Source organism: Erpetoichthys calabaricus, chromosome 12 (assembly GCF_900747795.2).
Source record: "Erpetoichthys calabaricus chromosome 12, fErpCal1.3, whole genome shotgun sequence".
NCBI lineage: Eukaryota > Metazoa > Chordata > Cladistia > Polypteriformes > Polypteridae > Erpetoichthys > Erpetoichthys calabaricus.
This window is the reverse complement of record NC_041405.2, coordinates 50,322,138-50,348,346: the sequence shown is the minus strand read 5'-3', so window position 1 is coordinate 50,348,346 and position 26,209 is coordinate 50,322,138. Positions and strand designations below refer to the sequence as shown.

The window sequence follows — 26,209 nt, the reverse complement described above, 5'->3', positions numbered from 1 at the left end:
GTTGAGTGTTGCCGCTGCCAACTGACTTTGATTCACTGATGTGAGGCAGCAGGCTCTATTTTAAGCTGGACCCGGGAATGCTTCCAGTGTCTTCCTAGAAGCACTGTCTGGTCATATAGAAAGTAGGAAGGTCCTCCCCCGATAGTGCCCTCTATCGGTACTCAGGAACACTGTCAGGTTTGCACTTCTAGACTCCAACTCCCAAGCACCCCTGTGGGTATCCCGACTGAGCTGTCACACAAGTACCACTGCTACCTGGTGTATGGGGGATGGAATTGCTTCCGATTCCTGAATTCCACTGGTCCATCCGTTATATTATAGCAGCTGGGAACAAAGATATTTTCTCATCCTGTCAGCCAATCTGTGTGCCCTTCTGCTCTGGCCTCCAATCTGGGTAAGAAACCATCCTCCTTCCCAGCCAGGATGCCAGTTCTCCTCCTACAAAATGTATGTACTCTGTGTATTTGTGTGTGGTTTAGATGTAAACCAAATGGCAACAAGTAAACATATTGAAAAACATTAACTTATTATCAATAAATGTCTTTAAAATAATAAAGAACAACCAGTATTAAGAATGTTGGGGTAGATCAGATGGCCATCCCTACATAATCACAAATAAAAGTTGTGTTACTCAGATACTTAGAAATGTAAATCAGAATGCAGTATGGAAATGCTCATGTACGTAAATAGATCTACTGCAGTTCACTGAGAATAACTATTAAAAGGTCCTACAAGATAATTGTTATAATCTGATGGGCACTACATATAACTGAGGTCATCAGTTATAAAACCAAACTAAATATTTATAATAACAAAACAGCAATGAATCTATACTAATTAATAAAAGGCAAAGCCCTCACTGACTCACTGACTGACTGACTGACTGACTCACTCATCACTAATTGTCCAACTTCCCGTGTAGGTGGAAGGCTAAAATTTGGCAGGCTGATTCCTTACAGCTTACTTACAAAAGTTAGGCAGGTTTCATTTCGAAATTCAACGCGTAATGGTCATAACTGGAACCTCATTTTTGACAATATACTGTAATGGACGGCAGCTTGATGGCCGTGGGAGGCGGAGTTGAGTGTCACGTCATCACGCCTCCCACGTAATCACGTGAAAAGACTGAACTGAGTAAGGAGAAATGAAGGAAGAGCCGCAAACAGCGAAGAACAAAAAATTAATTAAACAATTGAGAAGGGAGCGAGTGAAGCATACAAGCATCTTCATAAGGGAAACAAAGCACGGTGTAAAACGTAAGTTTAAATTAAGTTTATTGAAACGCTCCCGTTGCGGATTGCAATAACATATTCGCGAGATAAAAGAACTCAGTAGGGAGAAATGAAGGAAGAGCCGCAAACAGCGAAGAACAAAAAATTCATTAAACAATTGAGAAGGGAGCGAAACAATAAGAAGCCAGCGAGTGAAGCATACAAGCATGTTCATAAGGGAAAGAAAGCACGGTGTAAAACGTAAGTTTAAATTAAGTTTATAGAAACGCTCCCGCTGCGGATTGCAATAACATATTCGCGAGATAAAAGTTTAATGAGAAGACACGAGGTATAAACGAACCACACGCCGTAGCGCAACGTTAGGGGCAACAGTTTCAACCATTCTATGATCTGCTTCTCGCAACTGAAAGACGGCACACGGCGGATGTTAGCCGACTTGCTGACCGCAACGTTAGGGGCTTCAACTCTGGCGCTGACGATAGACATTCGATTCCCGAGAGGGGATGAAGTGAGTGTGTATGCCTGATGACCCCAGAATTAGGGAGAAACACGTGTCGCATACTCTTTGCATTATTTGAAAGTAAACTATTAAAACCATTCTATGATCAGCTTCTGGGAACAGAAAGAGGGCACGTGGCGGATGTAAGGCGACTTCCTGACCAACCACAAGCGTTACCTGGCAGGTAACCACCCATACAGTCAGATTGTGATTCAGAAAACGAATGCCATGAATGTAATTACCACGATCTACATACTGTCAAATAAACGAAACACACGCCGTAGCGCGACAGCTGTGAAAAGCGAGGTTCAGAAAAAAACAGATCCTTAACAAATTGTTATTGGTATACTGTATTTTCGATCCGTTTAAAAAGGTTTTCTTTTCTTAAAAAATTAAAAGCAGTACTTAGCCGCAACGAAGCGCGAGAATTTGGCTATATATATCTACTTCTCACACTTAAAAGAGGGCACGTGGCGGATTTTAGACGACTTCATGACCAAACATAACTGTTACCTGCCACGTAGGGTTACCACTTTTAATACAAAAAAATAAGGGACACATACTGCAGCGGGTGCCACATCCCAGTGCCAACACTTTGCAGACTGTACTTAAAAGACCCGCCCTCCTCACTGGACAGTTAAAAAGACCAATCAAACTAACGATGACGTCAAGTATTACCCAATCAAAACTACGAAAGGAGGCATCTTCATAAAATGCGTGTGGGATGATTTGCATGAGACGCTGCTTTAAAAAAAATGATAAAAAAAATACGGGATAAATCCCGTCCCGTATTGATTCAAAACGGGACGCGCAATTTCATTCTCAAATACGGGACGATTCCGTATTTTAAAGGACGGGTGGCAACCCTACAGTGCCAGGTAACCACCCATACAATCAGATTGTGATTCAGACTAGGAATGCAATGAATGTAATTACCCCGATCTACATACAAGGCAAAAGTCTTGCAACATTCAAAGATGATGGTTTGGGATAAGTACACCATAGAACATAAAAGAGCTTATGAAGCCTTGAACCAAAAAAAGCAAGATCTCAGAGATCGTAAAAAAAAAATAGGAGGTAATGTCGTTTTACTCGCTGTAGATTTTAGTCAAACATTACCAGTTATTCCACAAGGGAGACCAGCAGATGAACTCAACGCGTGTTTAAAATCCATGCTTCTCCCACGCTCAATTATATGTCGCGTGTTCTCGGGTAGGTACACCAAAAAATGTATACATTTAAGCATGTAATGAGCAAACAAAAAATGAGGTATACCCGAAGGCACTGCAGTAGTACTTAATGTTACTTTACTTCTTAAATGTTAATGTTTTACTGTTTAATAATTTATACGCTTCTTATATGTTGTTCAAATTCTTTTATCAAAATACCAGTGACAGCGCAATGCACGATAACATGGAGTGAATACACCATACGCATCCGACCACGGCCGCCCTGGTGTGCGCAGATAGGAGTTGATTCTACAATAAAATAAAATAAAGATAAAACCCCAGGATTGTTTCCTGCCTTGTGCCCTGTGTTGGCTGCGATTGGCTCCAGCAGACCCCCGTGACCCTGTGTTCGGATTCAGCGGGTTGGAAAATGGATGGATGGATGGATGGATGGATTTTACTGTTTAATAATTTATATTTATATGAAATGTGCTTCTTATATATTACTTCATATTCTCATATGATAATGATGTTAATGTTGTTTATATTGATTTCTATGTTATTGAAACTGCATGTATGTGTGTATATGTATGTATATATATATATATATATTTATATATATATATATATATGTGTGTATACATATATATGTGTGTGTATATATATATATATATATATATATATATATATATAATATATGTGTATGTGTGTGTGTGTGTGTGTATATATATATATATATATATATATCTATAATAATAAAAGGCAAAGCCCTCACTGACTGACTGACTGACTCACTGACTCACTCATCACTAATTCTCCAACTTCCCGTGTAGGTGGAAGGCTGAAATTTGGCAGGTTCATTCCTTACAGCTTACTTACAAAAGTTAGGCAGGTTTCATTTCGAAATTCAAAGCGTAATGGTCATAACTGGAACATATTTTTTGTCCATACACTGTAATGGAGGAGGCGGAGTCACGTATCGCGTCATCACGCCTCCTACGTAATCACGTGAACTAAAAACAAGGAAGAGATTTACAGCACGAGTCACACGCGGGAACGAAGGTAAATGACGTTAATTTTTGACTGTCTTTTAATACTGTGTAAGCATACATATTAACACATGTACAATTAAACGTCTGCATTTACGGGGTGATTTCTCAGGCTTAAAAGCTCACCTTTTATCAAACGCGGGAACAAAGGTAACTGACGTTGTTCACTGTCTTTTAATACTGTGTAATCATACATATTAACACATGTGCAATTAAACGTGTGCATTTACGGGCTGATTTCTCAGGCTTAAAAGCTCGCCTTTTACTAAAAAGGTAAATGCAAAACTATTTTCAATCAGTTTATTGAAACGCTCCCGTTAAGGATTGCAATAAGATATTCGCGAGATAAAAGAAGGAAGTAGGGGGAAATGGAGGAAGAGCCGCGAACAGCTAAGAGCAAAAAATTAATTAAACAATTGAGAACGGAGCGAGTTAAGCATACAAGCATGTTCATAAGGGAAAGAAAGCACGGTGTAAAACGTAAGTTTAAATTAAGTTTATAGAAACGCTCCCGCTGCGGATTGCAATAACATATTCGCGAGATAAAAGTTTAATGAGAACACATGAGGTATAAACGAACCACACGCCGTGGCGCAACGTTAGGGGCAACAGTTTCAACCATTCTATGATCTGCTTCTCGCAACTGAAAGACAGCACATGGCGGATGTTAGCCGACTTGGTGACCGCAATGTTAGGGGCTTCAACTATGGCGCTGACGCCACATCTCAGTGCCAACACTTTGCAGACTGTACTTAAAAGACACGCCCTCCTCACTGGACAGTTAAAAACACCAATCAAACTAACGATGACATCAAGTATTACCCAATCAAAAGTAGGAAAGGAGGCATCTTCATAAAATGCGTGTGGGATGATTTGCATGAGACGCTGCTTTAAAAAAAAAATGATAAAAAAAATACGGGATAAATCCCGTCCAGTATTGATTCAAAACGGGACGCGCAATTTCATTCTCAAACGCGGCACAATTCCGTATTTTAAAGGACGGGTGGCAACCCTACAGTGCCAGGTAACCACCCATACAATCAGATTGTGATTCAGACTAGGAATGCAATGAATGTAATTACCCCGATCTACATACAAGGCGAAAGTCTTGCAACATTCAAAGATGATGGTTTGGGATAATTAGTACTTATTAAGTACACCATGGAACATAAAAGAGCTTATGAAGCCTTGATCCGAAAAAAGCAAGATCTCAAGAGATCGTAAAAAAAAAAAAAGGAGGTAATGTCGTTTTACTCGCTGTAGATTTTAGTCAAACATTACCAGTTATTCCACGAGGGAGACCAGCAGATGAACTCAACGCGTGTTTAAAATCCATGCTTCTCCCACGGTCGGTTATATGTCGCGTGTTCTCGGGTAGGTACACCAAAAAATGTATACATTTAAGCATGTAATGGGCAAAGAAAAAATTAGGTATACCCGAAGGCACTGCAGTAGTACTCGATGTAACTTTACTTCTTAAATGTTAATGTTTTACTGTTTAATAATTTATACGCTTCTTATATATTGTTCAAATTCTTTTATCAAAATACCACTGACAGCGCAATGCATGATAACATGGAGTGAATACACCATACGCATCTGCCCACGGCCGCCCTGGTGTGCGCAGATAGGAGTTGATTCTAAAATAAAATAAACATAAAAAGAGTAATACAATCATCACCCATAAAGCGGATAGCGGACGTGACGTATTATATGTGTACCACATTTCAAGTCAATAGGTGAAACGGTTTGCAAGCTACAGGTGATTTAAAATCCTGGACAGACCAACGAAAAGCCACGGTAGCAAATTATAGAAGAAGATTTTACTGTTTAATAATTTATATTTATATGAAATGTGCTTCTTATATATTACTTCATATTCTCATATGATAATGCTGTTAATGTTGTTTATATTGATTTCAATGTTATTGTAAGTGCATCTATGTGTGTATATGTATGTATGTATGTATGTGTGTGTGTGTATATATATATATATATATATATATATATATATATATATATATATATATAAAAAATATATATATTAAAATATATGTGTATATGTATATATAATATATCTCTATATGTGTGTATATGTGTGTGTATATGTGTATATGTATATATATATGACAGCAACACTCATAACAATGACAACACAATTACATTTACAATCATGCTACGTTATTTTTAAAATGTTTCCTTTACTTTTTCATAACCTCTTTAACACACTATTTCTCCGCTGCGGAGTGCGGGTATTTTGCTAGTATATATATATATATATATATATATATATATATATATATATATATACTGTATACTACCAAAGTACCCGCGCTTCGCAGCGGAGAAGTAGTGTGTTAAAGAGGTTATGAAAAAAAAAGGAAATATTTTAAAAATAACGTAACATGATTGTCAATGTAATTGTGTTGTCATTGTTATGAGTGTTGCTGTCATATATATATATACATATACACATACACATATATTATATATATATATATATATGACAGCAACACTCATAACAATGACAACACAATTACATTGACAATCATGTTACGTTATTTTTAAAATGTTTCCTTTATTTTTTTTCATAACCTCTTTAACACACTACTTCTCCACTGCGAAGTGCGGGTATTTTGCTATATATATATAAATATATCTGTATGTGTATATATATGTGTGTGTGTATATATCTGTATGTGTATATATATATCTGTATGTATTTATATATCTGTATGTGTATATATATATGTGTGTATATATATATATGTGTGTATATATATCTGTATGTGTATATATATATGTGTGTGTATATATATCTGTATGTGTATATATATATCTGTATGTGTATATATATATGTGTGTGTATATATATATCTGTATGTGTATATATATATCTGTATGTGTATATATATATGTGTGTATATATATATGTGTACCTTGGCACCCTGCCCAGGATTGGTTCCCTGCCTTGTGCCCTGTGTTGGCTGGGATTGGCTCCAGCAGACCCCCGTGACCCTGTGTTTGGATTCAGCGGGTTGGAAATTGGATGGATGGATCGATATATATAATATATATATCTGTATGTATTTATATATCTGTATGTGTATATATATATGTGTGTGTGTGTGTGTGTGTATGTATGTGTATATATATATATATGTTGATATGTGTATATATATGTGGATGTGTATATGTATATATATATGTAGATATGTATATATATGTATATGTATATATATGTTTATATGTGTGTGTGTGTATATTATATATATAAAAGACAGCAACACTCATAACAATGACAACACAATTACATTGACAATCATGTTACGTTATTTTTAAAATGTTTCCTTTTCTTTTTCATAACCTCTTTAACACACTACTTCTCCGCTGCGAAGCGCGGGTATTTTGCTATTTATCTATATATATAAACGAGAGTTGGGATCCGAGAGACTGTGTTTGTGTGTTTGTGGAGGGATGGAGAGTTAAGGCGGGTGTTGGAGTCACGTGATCATCTCCCCTCCCATTCACCTCATTTCATTCACTTCATTTCGCTCCAAGCTGAGCTCCGCAGCTGGCGCAGTCTTGCTGTTCTTGATTTGCTTTTCACATGGCCAAGTATACATTGCATGCTCAAGAGTAAGCTCAACGCACAACTTGGTCATATTACAACCGGAGGGGCGAACTGACAACATGGTATACAAAGAGATCCTTAACAAATAATTATTGGTATAATTTCCCTCAGTTTATTATTTAAAATTTTAAAGCAGTACTTCGCCGCTGCAAAGTGCGGGTATTTTGCTAGTCAGTAATATAAGCCAATAACTACATTTGTACTCTAACTTCAAATCCATGCAAACAAAGTCCCAATCCAGAGTCTAAGGCATAATCAAAGAACAGAGCACAGGTTCCAAAAATAACCCTCCGGATTTATAGGCAGAAAGTGGTTCCTGGCCCCACTTCTTGGGGTACCACCCACAAAATACATGGAATATCACCAAGGCATTGAAATATAGTCACAGTCAAAAGTAAATAAACATAAATAAAATGAATTCATACAAAAGAATCAAAAATGAACAGACAACATTAAACATTCATTAGATCAGTAGATATAACAATTTATAAACTGAAATACCGAGTGTATGTAAATAAACTGCTAAAAAAAATTAAAGGAATACTTTGAAAACACATCAGATGTCAATGGGAAAAAATCATGTTGGATATCTATACTGATATGGACTGGGTAATGTGTTAGGAATGAAAGAATGCCAGATCATTTAATGGAAATGAAAATGATCAACCTACAGAGGGCTGAATTCAAAGACACCCCAAAAATCAAAGTGAAAAAATGATGCAGCAGGCTAGTCCGTTTTGCCGAAATTTTATTGCAACAACTCAAAATTGTACTCAGTAGTTTGTATGGCCACCATGTGCTTGTATGCATGGCTGACAATGTCTGGGCATGCTCCTAATGAGATGACAGATGGTGTCCTGGGGGATCTCCTCCCAGATCTGGACCAGGACATCACTGAGCTCCTGGACATTCTGAGGTGCAACCTGGCGGCGTCGGATGGACTGAAACGTTATGTCCCAGAGGTGTTCTGTTGGATTTATGTTCAGGTGAGCGTGGGGGCTAGTCAATGGTATCAATTTCTTCATCCTCCAGGAACTGCCTGCATACTCTCACCACATGAGGCTGGGCATTGTCGTGTACCAGGAGGAACCCAGGACCCACTGCACCAGCATAAGGTCTGACAATGGGTCTAAGGATTTCATCCCAATACCTAATTGAAGTCAAGGTGCCATTGTCTAGCTTGTAGAGCAGCGGTTCTCAACCTGTGGGTCGCGACCCCTTTGTGGGTCGAATGACAATTTGCCAGGGGTCTCCTAAGATCATTGGAAATATGGGTTTTGTCTATTCTAATGTGTAAAACTTGTTATTGTACAAATTTTTTCCATTGGTAGTTACTAGTTTTTTACTATAATTGTCATTCGAGGATAGATGTTGCAGACAATTGAATCAGAATAATTTCAAACGTTTTAATTGTCGTAACTTTATTATTTTTAACTGTTTACATTACTGTACACAGTTTTACGTAACGTCACGCCGTTGCGGGGATTTGCGCATTTCGTGACGTAATTGAAATCACATCCGTTTCTAATTAGTAAAGCATAAACAAACGTTTTATAGTCCGTGTTATTGAAGCTATTGTTATATAATATTTTCATTAGTGAACCAACCCATGACAATGGATCATGTAGAGAAGAACGTTAAGAAAAGAAAATATAGTGACGATTTTTTACAATATGGTTTTACTTCAATAGTTACAGCAGGAATTGAGAAACCGCAATGCATTATTTGTAATGAAGTTCTATCAGCCGAATCTATGAAGCCGAACAAACTGAAACGTCATTTTGATAGCAAGCATCCCGGCTTTGCTGACAAGGATAACCAGTATTTTAGAAGCAAAGCTGATAGAGTCAAGAAAGCCAGACTTGACACTGGCGGCAAGTACCACCAACAAAATGTAGCAGCTGTTGAAGCTTCATATTTGGTGGCTCTCAGAATCGCCAGAGCTATGAAACCTCACACCATTGCTGAAGATTTACTGTTGCCAGCGGCCAAAGACATTGTTCGAGTTATGATCGGAGCCGAATTTGTTACGAAATTGAGTGCAATTTCCTTATCTAACGACACTGTCCGCAGAAGAATAGGTGACATGTCTGCTGATATTATTGATCAGGTAATCCAGGAAATGAAATCTGCTCCACTTCCAATATTTAGCATCCAGCTTGATGAATCTACAGACGCTGCAAACTGTTCACAATTACTGGTTTACGTGAGGTATATTAATGATGGCGAATTTAAAGATGAGTTTCTTTTTTGCAAACCTCTTGAAACGACAACTACTGCACGTGATGTATTTGACACAATTGGTTCATTTCTGAAAGAGCATAAGATCTCTTGGGAAAAGGTTTGTGGTGTTTGCACAGATGATGCTCCAGCTATGCTAGGATGTCGGTCTGGATTTCAACGTTTGGTACTGAATGAGTCTCCAGAAGTCATCGGAACTCACTGTATGATTCATCGACAAATATTAGCAACGAAGACGCTGCCACAAGAGTTACAAAAAGTAATGAAAAGCGTTGTAAGTTCCATCAATTTTGTAAAAGCGAGTGCTTTAAACGGTCGACTGTTTTCGAAACTTTGTAATGAGTTGGATGCGTCCAACAATGCTCTGCTATTTCACACTGAAATGAGATGGTTGTCGAGAGGAAAAGTTTTAAAACGTGTTTTTGATCTTCATGATGAACTAAAAACGTTTCTTAATCAGAAAGCAAGACCGCAGTTCGAAGCACTTTTCAGCGATGAAAGTGAACTGCAGAAAATAGCTTACTTGGTGGACATCTTTGCCATCTTGATGAGTAAATTTATCACTGCAAGGACCAAATGCAACATGCCTTGATTTGTCTGAAAAGATCTGATCATTCCAAATGAAACTTCAGCTTTGGCAAAAAAAAAAATTGGATGAAAATAAAATTTACATGTTGCCCACCTTATCTGCTTTCTTTGAGGAAAATGACATTGAACCTGACAAAAGGATTACAATGATAATTTCTGTGAAAGAACATTTGCACATGCTTGCGGACGAAATTTCATCGTACTTTCCAAATCTACCTGACACCCCATTTGCACTTGCCAGAAGTCCATTCACAGTCAAAGTTGAAGATGTTCCTGAGACAGCACAAGAGGAGTTCATTGAACTCATTAACAGCAATGCAGCGTGAAATGATTTATCTTCAATGTCAGTTACAAAATTCTGGATCAAGTGTTTGCAGTCACATCCTGTTCTGTCTGAGACTGTGTTGCGCCTTCTTCTTCCATTTCCAACAACATATCTTTGCGAAACAGGGTTTTCCAGCTTGTTGGTTATCAAGTCTAAATACAGAAGTAGACTTGTTGCAGAAGATGATCTTCGTTGTGCCCTTGCAAAGACTGCCCCGAGAATTTCTGATCTGGTGAGAAAGAAGCAGCCTCAACCTTCGCACTGACGTTGGCTTTTTACCCGTACTGTCGCAACAATTTTGTAGCAATGTAGTTTACTGTTGTTATATTAAGACTGTTACCCATGCTACGCCATGCTTTTCACATTTTCACATAAGTATACAACATGAATACGGTGAATACAGTTCAATACACAATGAAGACAAACAAATAAACGTAAGTCATTGTGGCACCCGGACGGGACGCCCAGGAGGACAGGAGGAGAGCTCATTCCACCTCCAGAACGCGAGGGGGCGTCCACCCTGGTTGGAAGCTCTACCCTGTAGGGACCCGTGGCCACCGCCAGGGGGTGCCCTGATGCATTGGGGACCCTGGACCCCAGCGCTTCCGCCACACCTGGAGGTGCTGGGGGGAAGAGAAGAAGGGACACCCGGAGTGCTTCCGGGTACACAGCCGACACTTCCGCCACACTGGGGAGTGCCGGTGGAAGATTGCCGGGGAGCACCTGGAGCACATCTGGGTGTGTATAAAAGGGGCTGCCTCCCTCCAGTCATTGACAAGAGTCGGGAGGAAGAAAGATGATGTCGGGAGGACGGCAAGGAGGCGGCCTGAAGAGAGAGAAGGCATTGTGGTTTGGCCAGGACTTTGGGGTCTCTGGGGTTTGTGAGCACAATATGGACTTCGTAAATAATGTAAATAAACGTGTGTTGGGTGACATGAGCATGTCTGCCTGTCTGTGTCCGAGCCAGTCTCCACATCATAAAGAGAAAGTTTAATTTATTTGTAATTAGAAATAAATATTTCACAATATATAATTACATATTGTTTTTGTTATTAATCAATAAGCTTTAATTATGTTCAATTTGTAACAATGAAAATACATCCTGCATATCAGATATTTACATTACGATTCATAACAGTAGCAAAATTACAGTTATGAAGTAGCAACGAAAATAATTTTATGGTTGGGGTCGCCACAGCATGGGAAATTGTATTAAAGGGTCGCGGCACTAGAAAGGTTGAGAACCGCTGTTGTAGAGGTCTGTGCATCCCCAGATCACTGACCCACCACCAAACCGGTCATGCTGAATGATGTTACAGGCAGCCTAACGTTCTCCGCGGCTTCTCCAGACCCTTTCACGTCTGTCACATGTGCTCAGGGTGAACCTCCTCTCATTTGTGAAAAGCACAGGGCGGCAGTGGTGGACATGTCAAATATGGTATTATATGACAAATGCTAATCGAGCTCCATGGTGCCAGGGAGTGAGCACAGGGCCCACTAGAGAACATTGGGCTCTCAGGCCACCCTCATGAAGTCTGTTTCTGATTGTTTGGTCAGAAACATTCACAACAGTGGCCTGCTGGAGGTCATTTAGTAGGGCTCTGGCAGTGCTCATCCTGTTCCTCCTTGCCCAAAGGAGCAGATACCAGTTCTGCTGATGGGTTAAGGACCTTCTACGGCGCTGTCCAGCTCTCCTAGAGTAACTGCCTGTCTCCTGAAATCTCCTCCATGCACTTTGAGACTGTGCTGGGAGACACAGCAAACCTTCTAGAAATGGCACGTATTGATGTGCCATCCTGTAGAAGTTGGAATACCTGTGCAAGCTCTGTAGGGTCCAGGTATCGCCTCATGCTACCAGTAGTGACACTGACAATAGCCAAATGCAGAACTAGTGAAAAAACAGAAAAGATGAGGAGGGAAAAATGTCAGTGGCCTCCACCTGTTAAACCATTCCTGTTTTGGGGGTTGTCTCATTGTTGCCCCTCTAGTGCACCTTTTGTTAATTTCATTAACACCAAAGCAGCTGAAACTGATTAACAACCCCCTCTGCTACTTACCTACTGTTTACACAAGTGCTTGAGAGATGATCGTGCAGATAACAGTGGTGTTTAAGCATCTCCTCTCTCGCCTTAATGCTGACGTCACATTAGACAACTTTTCCAGTGATTTTCAATACGTTTCTGAAAACTACAGTGCAGGCAGAAAAAAACACAAACTCTAATGGCTCTCTTCTTGGTTAGTGCGTATTATGGTGCCCTTTCCTGATTGTATTTTGTTCATTACAATGTTTCATTCCCTGACAGGTCGCCCTTCAAAGAAGAAATACCATATTCCATTGAGGGGATGCTTTTCTTAGAACTTGTTACATTACTTACCTGTATGCAGCTGAATTGCATTTTGTTCAGTTTGAATGTTGTGTACATGTGCAAAAGGCAAATAATTTACTGGCCAGTGCCATTTTGCAATAAATCCCACGGACACCGGCACATTTATCCCTTCAAGAAGGACACTTTCTTTTCCTCTTTCCACTGATGTGCCTCTGCCCATTGTAGAAGAACGGCTACATCACATGCGTTTTTAGTCATTTTAGTGTGGAGGGAGATATTTTCATAATGATTTAAAAACGTTAGTGTGAAGTGAGATTGTATTTGTTTAAAAATGCAGATTTATGGATGTAGCCTCAGAAAGGGACAGCAGATAAGAAGCCAGAGTGTAAGTGGGTAATCCGCCCCATCTGGTAGCAACCACCCATGTTGAAAGACAAAGAGAGGTAGCAAGGTGTATTTTGTTTTTGTCCTTCATTATACTTTGCATCTTCCCTTGGTTTATTACTGCCTTTTGTCTCAAAGAAAATAAGCACTCCATTTTTTCATACGTTTTGGGTCCCTTGCTAAACTTAATCCGGGTGTGTCAGAACAACAAAGGGTGCTCTCTTCTGTTATACCACACATAGAAAAAGTTTTTTGTTTTACAATCATCACTACCTCTTACATTTGTAGCACTGCATTGATGTTACATAGGCCGTACTTGTGTTACTAGAGAGCTAAAATTTTAATTGTAATTTCAAGGTAAGATAGTTATTTCAAATAAGGAAGAAACTCAATAAAGGAGAATACTCTGTGATCCGGGCACAGGAGAATGGTGACATGTTGCATATTGATTAGCACATGTAAGTAAGAATATCACTATACTCTGTATACGTTACCATATCGACCCCAAGAACAGCAAGAATACACCCCTAACTCAGTAACAGTGATTAAATAATGAGTTCCACCTTCTTGCCAGGATTTTTTTTCTCCCCCTCTCCCAAAGGTTATTTGCAATAGAACCAGAACTGACCACTACTCTGAAAGTCACCAATAAAAGATGTAACTAAAGTTAAGGACACACAGGAGGCAGCACATGTGGGCTTCAGTCCTTTTTCATGCTGGGTCACATTTCCATGAAGTGACGTGACCTCCCTCCCAGACACCCTGTCAGAGTCAGTGAAGTAGGAGGCTTGTTTGAGACTTTTGAAGGACTTTGTTCAAGAGAGAGTTCATGTGGCTCAAGCTCAGCTTGGGACTGAATATTTCATTAACATTACTGGTTTCAAACCTATTACCCAGTAGGCTTGCCAGTTTCTCCTGCAGGTTACATAAGGGGCAGGCAAGGTAGCACTCTGGGAGGCAAAGGTCTGACAGGATTTTGAACTGGCAGTGTCCTAGTTTCAATCCTGTTTTCCAGTGGGCCTCTCAGTCTACATTGCTGCTGTCAGGTCTCATATGGAAAGATGGCAGGTCTCTGCTGCAAGCTTTTTATTCTCCAGACTGATCACCTGTACTTCATGAATATAAAAACTGATGTCTCCCAGGGTCTTTGTGAAAAAAAAAAATGTTGTACACAAGTAATCAGTTGCATGGCTGGGGAATTTCTGCACTGTGAAGTTGAATTATTCATCACTTTTTTATTGACCCGTGCTTGGTTTAATCTCAGTTGGTGGAGGGGGTTGTTTGGGCGGTGGGTTCATGTGAGTAGGCTAGATGGAGGAATTTCTTCACACAAGACCCTCTCATGTCACCTTTTTCCTTTCTGCTATTTTCATAGAGACCTGCAGGGCAACCGTATCCAGGCCTTGCCAGCGGGGCTCTTCATTCGCTACAAAAACCTGGTGAACCTGTGAGTGCTAAATTTTTTCTAGTTTGGGCTTTGGACCCCTCACTGGGTTTGATCAAAGTGATTGGGGATTCTACCAGTTTTTCAGTAATGGGTAGTGAAGAAGCTGGGGTTTGATTTACTGTTAATTACATGGGAACAGTTAGACTAAAAATCGTACATTTGTGTTTTTCTTCTGTCTTTAGGATGTTGCAGAATAACGGCATTGTCGACATCTCTAATCAAGCATTTTCAGGACTTGAGAACCTCAAAAAACTGTGAGTTAGTATCGAGGACAGGTGTGCTGTTCTTTTGAAGGATTTGCTGCCTTTCAGTGTGCTTTATTGAAATATTTTAAAATTAGATGCAGTATGCCTTCTGTCATATATTCATATACATTGATATGTTTGTCCTATCAGTCTAGTTGCTGCTGAGGAAGCTTGTCTAAAAACTCAACGGTTGTATTTCCATCTTGGAGCACTGGCCAGAGGATGCCATTTGAGACCCTCCTTCTTCTTTTATAAAGATATTTACAGTTTTGACTTATTCCTCTCAGGTTCCTCCATCACAATCAGATTGAAGTGCTTAAGCCAGGAGTCTTCAAGGAGCTGAAGAGTCTTGATTGGTTGTAAGTATGTAAATGCCATATCATTTAGGCCTCATTCATCCATTTTACTATCCATATGATTCCATTATTGGTTTTGCACATCCTGGCAGCATTGGCATCAAGGTGGCATGTGCACACCAACTTCTCACTGTATCAAGGGGTGTCATAGGACACTTATAACACCTGGGATTGGCTGTATGCTACGAGGAAGTCTATTGCAGGAGATAAAGATCCAAACATCAGTTAAAGCAGTAGGTCAGATGTAGATTCAGAAATTTGAATTCAGCTTCAAGTGTATTGTCATGGGTGCATAGCACAATGCAATTCTTACTTGCATGTCTCCTCAGAATAGTAACAGTAATAATGGAAAATGCAGAGCCATAAGGGAAATGGGTCAGAATCCATTAGATAGTCCACAAAGTATTAATTTGCATGCAGGCAAGTGGTCACCATACAGGTGGGCAAGAGTATGAATCAAAATCAAGGCTAATGTAAAATTTTAAAAAGTAAAGCAAAGCAATCGTACATTGATGGCAGAAAAACACACCACCCTCCATTCAATCAGGAGAAACACAGCAAGATGGGTGAAATGAAAAGCAAAATGTACAAGGTAAAATAGGGAACGTCCAGAAATTGTCTTGGCAAAAGGCAGAATTCGGTTCTCAGCAGGATGGAAGTCCTGTACACTCCCATTCTCAGGTGAGTCAGGTGAAACAAGAGGATCAAATTCACATTTAAGGTGCATATCTTTTGGATGCGGAGAAAAATCAGATGGACTAAAGAAAATATGCTGATCTCATACAGAGAGGTACTGGACTTCCATATTTTAGCCTGCTGTTTACAGGGGGAATGAGTGCTTATCCTGGAATCACTGAAATCAAGTTTTAAATGGGACACTGAGCATTCAAAGGATACAACACATTAATTTTGAGTCAGTAGGTAATCTGTCTTCATGTCCTTGGGGTATGGAAGAAAGCCAGGAAACTTCATATAGACAGTGGCTAGGCTTGAAATCAAACGCATGTTCCTGCAGTTATGATGCTTGAACACTAATCATGATGCCATAATGCTGCTTTGAGTAAGGGGAACTGTAATTATCAGATTTTCAAAAACTGAAAGCTAACATTTTGACAGTCTGAAAGAGGTTTGTCTCCATTTTAACAAGGAGAGCAACTTCCCACCATTCTGTCAGGAATGCCAAATGTCCTAAAAGGTGTGTCACACAAGAACGATCACCAAAACAGAACAGTTCCAAACAAAGATCTTGCTCCTACACTGTTCCTTTTCACCTGGAAATTAGTTACAGTCTCTCCAGTGGGTTGGATCCCTCCACATTCCCACTTCCAGTACTATGTAGGACTGTCTCTCTTATCCTGCTCCCAGGTCTCGCTTCCTCCTGACTCCAAGCCCAATATTGAGGTAATTCAGGACAGATCTTAAAACCCATCGCAGAGTTACTTATAGACACAAGGTTGGCGTTTATGGCTGCAAGAACAGCAAGCAAATGCTGCCTCTAGGGGTCTTTTGTATCCCTGCTTTCTTTAACTTGGATTAGCCCTTAAAGGAATACTCCATTCAAAAATGATATTTTTTTTCATGTGTTTCGTACCCTAGTTTGTTTGTAATGATGGCCAAGAAAAATGTGAATCTCAAGTTTTCATGCAGAATGTGAGAAAAGAGTTTGTGATATAACAGAACTCACTGCGACCAGTGGTCTGCAATGGTAAACAGTGTGAAAACATATATTTTTTTTTTTTGTTCTTTATTTCGCCTTATACAATTTCTTGTATTAGGAATTTGGTAGTTTTCGCATACCCCTTGGGGTCAGAGCGCAGGGTCAGCCATTGTACAGCGCCCCTGGAGCAATTACAGGTTAAGGGCCTTGCTCAAGGGCCCAGCAGAGCAGTGGCCTTTTTGGCAATTTGGCAATTATATAACATATAATTTAATTTTTGTAAAATATACAAATTTATATAAAATATAAAAAGTCTCATGTTTCTTGTGTTACACAATCCAAATGTCCTTTTTCCAGTTATATGTGCAAAATGTACAAAATACATGCTAAAAGTTTATTCAGAGTTTCTTCAGGAAACATCAACATACATTTTAAACAGGAAAATGCATTCCCATAAATTTTAAATTGAAGAATTGCCTCTTGTCCTCATTCACTAGGCAAGAGTCCTATCTTCATTGCAAATATGCAATATTATGTAAATTTGTTTTCCTGTTTATGATGTACAATGATTTTTCTGGAAGGACTATTTAGCGAAAAATCCACGTGTTTTGCACATTTTGATAATTTTTTGGACTGGATAACGAACACATGGTTCATGCAAGACAATAAAATGAGAAATTTTTCTTTTTTCCATGGATGTTTTTCACATCATTTGCTATTGTACAGCATTACCCTCCAGTGGGTTCAATTATATTATAACCTTTTTTTTTACTCGTTCTGTATGAAAACTTGAGATTAAATTTTTTCTCTACAAACTACTTGGGGGTGAGTAATATAGAAAAAAATATTGTGGAATATGACCCGGACAGAGACAGGCAGACACGTTGTAATCACCCCACACACATTTATTTAGGGCTTCCATATTTACAAATCAGTACAGACCCCCAATACCCCACAGTCCAGGCCAACACAATGCCTTCTCTCTCTTTCTGTCTTCAGACCGCCTCCTTCTCTCCTCCAGAAACCTTGTCCTTCTTCCACCCAACTCAAGTCCATCTCTAAAGGGAGGCAGCCCCTTTAAATAAGCACCCGGATGTGCTCCAGGTGTGTTCCCGGCAATCTCCCACCGACACGCCCCAGTGTCCCAAGTGGAAGCACTCCGGGTGTCCCTGTTCCTCTTCCCCCCAGCACTTCCTGGTGTGGCGGAAGTGCTGAGGTCCAGGGTCCTCCAGGTATTGGGGTCCCCCTGGCGGTGACCACGGGCCCCTACAGGGTCGAGCATCCCAGATCTGTACCCACGGCCCCCAGGGTGGTCGCCCCCTCGAGGTCTGGAGGAGGCACAAGCTCTCCTCCGGTCTTCTCGGGCGTCCCGGCTGGGTACCACCCCATCCGGGTACCACAATATATAAAAAAGATTTTTAAGTGACACAATTTTATTCTAAAATGCACTAAAAAGTAAATTTGTTTTTATTGTCCTAAGATTTTGTTGGTTATATGTGACTAAAAATAAAATCGTGGGGCACCCATAATTCAATTATAATGCATAGATTCATTGAAGTGAAATTTATAACCAGCTTAATTATGGAACGAAAATGACACATCACATAAAACTGATCAAAGTATTTAGGATAATGGTTATAATTGGAGAAATTTTCAAATTATGAGTTATTTTTTAACCATACTTTTTAGTGCATTTTTGAATAAAATCATGTCACTTAAAATCTTTTTTTATATATTTTTAGCCACTTTAATGCCATGCAGTCCTTGACACATTACAAAAACCTTGAGTTGGGCAGGAAGAAATGACATTAGCGGAAGGCGGCACGGTGGCGCAGTGGTAGTGCTGCTGCCTTACAGTAAGGAGAGCCAGGTTCGCTTCCCGGGTCCTCCCTGTGTAGAGTTTGCACGTTCTCAATGTGTTTGCATGGGTTTCCTCCGGGTGCTCCGGTTTCCTCCCACAGTCCAAAGACATGCAGGTTAGGTGCATTGGCCATCCTAAATTGTCCCCAATGTGTGCTTGGTGTGTGGGTGTGGGTGTGTGTGTGTCCTGCGGTGGGTTGGCGACCTGCCTGGGATTGGTTCCTGCCTTGTGCCCTGTGTTGGCTGGGCTTGGGTCCAGCAGACCCCTGTGACCCTGTGTTCAGATTCAGCGGGTTGGAAAATGGATGAATGGATGGACATTAGCAGAATTGCACCTATGATCTTAAAGTGAAATGTAACATTCGTTCATATTCATTTCTCTCATCAGAAAATCCTAACCATAGTGAACCCTTACACGTATGAAGTACTGGTAATGTGCGTTTGTATTTTAGAGAATCAAACCTTTAATCTTTTTTAGAAAAGCCCAACACTGAGGCATCCACTGAGCCAATATTGCCAAATCACTGAAAAGAGCATTTCATCCAAATTTGTATATAAATGATGAAAAATTGGTAAAATTATAAAAAAAATTATGAGGGGGAGTCAAGGTAAAGTTAGAAAATGGAACGAACCTTAACAAAACTGATAATGTCATTTCTCAATGTAGTCTCAGTCCTTCTCAATGCACTTGTGCCACCTTCCTGGAAGTGCCTGGATTCAAGCAGAATAAAAGGTTTTGTCTTGTCCTCGCAACCACCTCACACTGCTTTCTTCACGTCGTCAACTGTCTTGAATAGATGACCACCCAGATTTTTTTAGCGGTCTGAAAAGGTGGAAATCACACTGTGCCAGATCTGCCGAATAAGGAGGATGTGGCAGTACTTCCAAGTTCAGTTTCTAAAGACAAGCCTTGGTGCTCTAAGGAGTGTGTGGGGGGGCAGACATTGTTTTGCAGCATAAGGACTCTTTGCGACAGCAGTCCTCACCGCTTGGATCGAATAGCAAGCTTCACATTGGTCTCCAGCAAGTCACTGTAACTTGCACTAGTGACTGTAGTACCCCTCACCATGTAGTGTTCGACAGCAACTCAGTTGCACGAGTGGTTGCATGAACAAGACAAAACCTTTTCTGCTGGAATCAAGGCACTTCCACGCAAGTGCATTGAAAAGGGTGGAGACTACATTGAGAAATAACATTATCAGTTTTGTTAAGGTCTGTTCCATTTTTTAATAAATTCAGTTTTCTAACTTTAGCTTGACTACCCCTCCTAGTTTGTGTGCATTGGTCTTGAACCTTTGACCATTTGATTGAAAGTTCAACACGCTAACCACTTGATCAATGCTGCTTAACTGTCATATTGAAGTAATTTGACAAAACATCAATATCAATTAATCAAAATGATTTATTTTTTTTACTAATTTGTCAACATTGACCTTGAACCTTTGACAGTTTGATCAAACATCCAACACACTGATCACTTGACCAACACTGGTAATTCATATATATGTGTGTTGGCTTTAAGTACTATATACAGTATATGTGTATTCCGTAAAAGGATAATATAAGGAAGTGAGAAATTTAAATTTGACGTAATTAACATACAGATTTCAGATCATATAATAATAATAATAATTTTTGGGTGGAGTATTCCTTAATCTTGTTTCTGTTTAGATCTTTTCTAAAAGAAGTATAATTGAAACAGCATAGTCTTTATATAAGGACAATATAAGGATATGTAATAAAATGTGTTACATTAGGAGAACTTTAAAGGGTTATATCTAACCAAGGCATTGAACACTTCTCAAAGTCACTTGGCAGGCGGGGATTCAAAACATCAACTGAATGCTTATTGACTACTTAAGAAAAATAGCTTTGTTGCTGTATGTGTTCCCTTCATTTGCCAGCAAAGTTCAAAGAGTGACAGAGCACAAAGCGCATTCTTAAATATGGTGACTTTTATAGTGTCACACATACACATCATAGCCACCAATATCCAAGATGGCAGGACAGTTAGCGTAGGTGTCTACGAGCGTGCAGCCAGAGCACACAGATAAACCTGAGTGATTTTAAATTTTCTCATTATTTTATCCTTTGTAAAGTACCTTATATTTAAATTTATTTGTTTAGTAGACGGTTTTATACAAAGCAACTTACAAAAGAGGTCAACATAATCAAGTAAACATCATGTTTGGCAACAAATGTTACAGGACAGGGGTGCAAAATTGATCATCACAAACAAAGAGCTCAGAACAAAATATAAGCTAGTTACAATTCCTAGATAATAAAACCTAACAGTTAATGTCAGGTAGACAAAAATTCCCCAAATGAGAGTCTTCAAGCACATCTTAAACACACTGAGGGAGTCAGCAGTTCAAATCAAGGTTGGCAGCTCATTCTAACTTCCAGGAGCTGCACATGAAGAGAGTCGTGACTGAGATTATGACATGCAGATGTAGCATCACCAGACACCATTCAGCAGCAGACCAGCGTGGTCGAGAAGGAGTGTGTAACTGTGGAAGTGTTGTCATATACTGTACAAAGGTGCTGACCCATTGACTACTCCGTAGGCAAGCATTAAGGATTTGAACTTAGTGTATGCTGATATGGGAAGCCAAGGAAGTGATCTAAAGAGAAGAGTTACATGTGCCTGCCTCAGTTTGTTGAACAACATGATTTTAAATCATTCCCTTCCAGTAGTTCTTATTGTGGCAGTAGCTACATAAAGTAAAATGTCAGTGATTCATTCTTTGAGGGCTGCTTTGGTTTAAAGCTGCTCATGAATAACCTGCTTCATGGCAAGGCTGTATAGAGGTGTTGTCCATCTGAGTATGAGTCAATCAATCTATACTTTATGTACCACCTTCGAGTGGGTGCACAAGGCAATTTGCAAAGCATGTAATACTACAATGTAGCAGGATTAAGTAGCTCATAAAGCACAGAAAGTGAGTTAAATAGTGGTAGGTGGAGGCAGTAGATGAGTCATGGGCATGTAAAATACAAAATGTGCAGACAGATATAGGCCCAGTTGACCTGACTATGCTCTGTTGATTCCTTGGCTCGGTGGCCTTTTGGAACATGGTACCATGAAAGGCATCAAATGCAACTTGGGCTTAGAGGTGCCAGTGCCATTGGAGTCGAAACTGACCTTAAATGTTGCTTGCCTCGTATTACTCTTTTGTGTCAATAATGTTTTAACAAGAATATGTCTGTTCTTTTCTTCAGATTGTTTTATCTTGAACAATCAATATTTTTTTTCTGTAGAATTCTTGATAACAACAGGATAAGTACCGTCCACCAGAAATCATTCACAGGATTGCAGTCACTCTTCTTTCTGTAAGTACTATAAGTGGTTACTCACTTTCTCCAAAACAGCTGCCAAATTAACAAGCCAGCCCAACTAGAGACATGTGTCAGGGGATTGAGGGCCTGTGGACTTGAAACTAGCTTTCTTTTGTGTGTCTGGGTTGGAGGTCTTTGTGACTTATGAACTACCTAAGTGGTGTCATGGGCAGGTGAGGTACCTCAAATTGAGATCACATGGGTGGAGTTACCTCAATCGAATTGATTTTGAAGTGGACCCTGATGATTAATGGATTACATCTTTTAGAACTGTGAGGCAAGACCGTATACAGTAATCCCTCCTCCATCGCGGGGGTTGCGTTCCAGAGCCACCCGCGAAATAGGAAAATCCGCGAAGTAGAAACCATATGTTTATATGGTTATTTTTAGAATGTCATGCTTGGGTCACAGATTTGCGCAGAAACACAGGAGGTTGTAGAGAGACAGGAACGTTATTCAAACACTGCAAACAAACATTTGTCTCTTTTTCAAAAGTTTAAACTGTGCTCCATAACAAGACAGAGATGACAGTTCAGTCTCACAATTAAAAGAATGCAAACATATCTTCCTTTTCAAAGGAGTGCAAAGCAAGCAGTCAAAAAAAAAAAATCAATAGGGCTTTTTGGCTTTTAGTATGCGAAGCACCGCCGGTACAAAGCTGTTGAAGGCGGCAGCTCACACCCCCTCTGTCAGGAGCAGGAAGAGAGAGAGAGAGAGCCACAGAAAAACAAAGTCAAAAATCAATACGTGCCCTTTGAGCTTTTAAGTATGCGAAGCACCGTGCAGCATGTCCTTCAGGAAGCAGCTGCACACAGCCCCCCTGCTCACACCCCCCTACGTCAGCGCAAGAGAGAGAGAGAGAGAGAAAGTAAGTTGGATAGCTTCTCAGCCATCTGCCAATAGCGTCCCTTGTATGAAATCAACTGGGCAAACCAACTGAGGAAGCATGTACCAGAAATTAAAAGACCCATTGTCCGCAGAAACCTGCGAAGCAACGAAAAATCCGCGATATATATTTAAATATGCTTACATATAAAATCTGCGATGGAGTGAAGCCGCAAAAGGCGAAGCGCGATATAGCGAGGGATCACTGTATTCAGTTGAATTATCTCATTGTGGCTATTGATACACTCTGGTGAGCCAGGTACCCGTGTTGTAGGGATTTCAAACAGAGCTTTAAAGTGTGTTGAAGTCGTCTATTTGGATGGGTACATGGTCTGCAGTAAATTAATTGATAACTGCTGAATTTGTTAAGTACAGCTTTGTCAGTTAAACTCTTTGAGCAGTATTAAAGTGGCACCACTAGGACTGGGTAAAAATATAGATTTTTCCAATTAATCGTTATTTTTTGGTTAAAAGATTTGATATCGATTCTTAAAGTCTCAAGATCGATCTCATGAATCTCTATCCTGCTCAGTTAGTATATGTAGATTTTCACTTGTATTTGTTTTTGACATCCGATCCAGGACATGGTGATAAATTGCCTATACGGAAAAAGCACTTTACTATCTTGCATAAAATGGTGTGTCCTCTTTAAATGAAATTAAGCGTCTTCGACACTTAAATCAGATATGTGGACAGCAGAACTTCCAGGGCAGCAGATTCCTACATGACATTCACACATTAAAAACAACTGGGCATCTGTTGTGGATGTATTGCAGACAAGCACCCTACATGACAGTTACACCGGGAGCAACCTCACTGCTTATATACAGAGCTTCTGAGATGACTTGCTGTTGGTCCAAAAACCATTCTAGTATTTCCAATGTGCTGTTTCATCATGTGACCGCATCAATCAAAAGTTTGTGTGTTGGCAAGTCAAGTAAGCGTTGCTTCTCTTTAAGCACCCGGCTAGTTGTACTGCTACTATGGAAAAAAGTTTGCAACGCAAAACAAGCTGGCAAGTGAGTGTGTGCACAAAACAGCGGACTTGAAGTAGCACTGTTATCAGTCACGATGTCCAGTTCTTTTTCTTTTATGTTCCATTCATTCAATGCCGATGTCAACAAGATCCACATTTTAAAACACTTCCTTTTTGTCTGAGGATGAACTGTGAGGACACATTTTTGAGACTTGTTAATATGACTGCTACAAGTGAGCAACTGAAGAATTATAGAAACTTAAGTCTCCTAACTGTATCTTTTAGATAGATAGATACTTTATTAATCCCAAGGAGAATTTTATTTCTACTAATTCAAGATTATTTTAAATATCCGATCAGGGTATAAATTTGGCTACAGTTTAGTTGAAGGGTGTCTACATGGAGATTCAAAACACACAAACAGGTTATTGAATAGCATTTATTTAAGAAGCAATATGTGATTATACAGTATAATAATAATATTTTCAAGATGATATCAATGTTTTATAAAGTAGATGCCATTGTATTGTATGAAAACAAGGAGCCCCCACAATATGTGTGGACTCACTCTGATGTGGCGATACATATGTTAGTTAAATTATTGTGAATTTTGAATGAGTGCAGTGCTGTAAAAAATTTTTAATATAAAAGAGCAATGATATTTTGTTCCACGTCTTTTAAATACTGATGTTAACTGTTCATTACTAAATAAGTATTTCTTTTTAAATGTAATTCCATGCTTATGCATATGTTATGAAGTCACTATGCAGACACCCTTCAAATAAAGTGTTACTGAAATTTGTCACTTTATATTGATGTTCTCTGTGCATGGTTAAGTCATTTCTAAAAAAAGCCACCACTTCAAATATATTAGTGCATGCTAATTCAGTCAAAATGAAATCGATATTGAATTGAATCAGAGAAGTGTGAATCAGAATCAAATTGAATCGGGATATCAGTGCTGATACCCAGCCCTAGGCACCTCAAGGTTTGTGATCATGATGGGGCCTTATGTATTTTTTGAGTTTCCCTGGCTGTGAATTTATGGACCAAGTTCATGGATTGCTAAGATAGCCTTATTTAAGGTTCATGGTGACTCAAAGTGATTTACAGCCTCTGCGGCTGGTGAGTTGTTTTAAATGGGAAGGAATATGTAGTTGAAGCCTCCTGTGCTGGCTAGTTGTGTTATATGAGGGGATTTGAAGCAAGGCCTCGAGAACAAGTAAGCAAAGTCATTTGGAAGCATAAAGAGGAGGTCTCCTGAGCTGAGAACTTATCTTATTTCAGAAGTATGGCCTCAGAGCTGGTGAGTGACATCTTTTGGTATAGACCCTGTAAGAGGGGACTGCTAGCTGGTCTTCCTCAAAATGTATTGGAGTAGTGGTCTCTAGGACTGTTAACCTTTTTATTTGAAGCATGGTGGCCTCAAGGCCTAGCATGTTAGCTTATTTTGTGAATATGCCATTGAATCCTCATCGTTATGAAGACTAGGGTCCCCTGTAACTAACACCTACTCGTTTCTAAACTATATTGGGAGAGGCCAATATGATTGATGACTTCCCTCACTTGGAGAGTACATTGGGTGGCCTCAATGCTCAATACGTTTCCTACGTCAGCAGGCAAAAGCTACCATACACCTTAAGTTATCCAGGGAAGCAGCTGTTAAGCATAAGTAAAGACACAAGCCTATACATTCTCTCACAATACAAACGTGAGAGCCAGACTGACCCTCTCATTTAGCCCTGGACCCTTTTCTTTTCAGGTCTCTTTTGAATAACTCAGTCAAAAGCCTTCCAAGAGAATCTTTCTGTGAGGAGCTGCCAAGGTTAAACTGGTTGTAAGTATGAAAAATCTAACTGTGACCGGACATTTGCCTGTAGAACCTCTCCTACCACCAATCTTAAGTGTGGCAGCTAGTACATTTTTTAAAATTCATTGTGTTGTTATAAAATTCCTCACAGCCATGGAAGATCTGCCTAAAAAAAGGGAAAAGATA

The 26,209-nt window shown here is 39.6% G+C and overlaps 2 protein-coding genes across 11 annotated transcripts in view; one reads left to right on the top strand and one right to left on the bottom strand.

Moving 5' to 3' along the window:
- The window catches only part of yipf6 (Yip1 domain family, member 6), a 798,052-nt gene that overhangs the window by 603,216 nt on the left and 168,627 nt on the right, over positions 1–26,209 (bottom strand). The gene's annotated exons all lie outside the window — the stretch shown is intronic.
- Positions 1–26,209, top strand: part of rxfp2l (relaxin family peptide receptor 2, like) — a 78,115-nt gene that overhangs the window by 38,798 nt on the left and 13,108 nt on the right. The window contains exons 5-9 of the mRNA XM_028816841.2: positions 14,824–14,895; positions 15,078–15,149; positions 15,428–15,499; positions 22,275–22,346; positions 25,976–26,050. Of these exons, the coding sequence (XP_028672674.1) occupies positions 14,824–14,895; positions 15,078–15,149; positions 15,428–15,499; positions 22,275–22,346; positions 25,976–26,050 (363 nt within the window). The remainder of the gene's footprint in view (positions 1–14,823; positions 14,896–15,077; positions 15,150–15,427; positions 15,500–22,274; positions 22,347–25,975; positions 26,051–26,209) is intronic.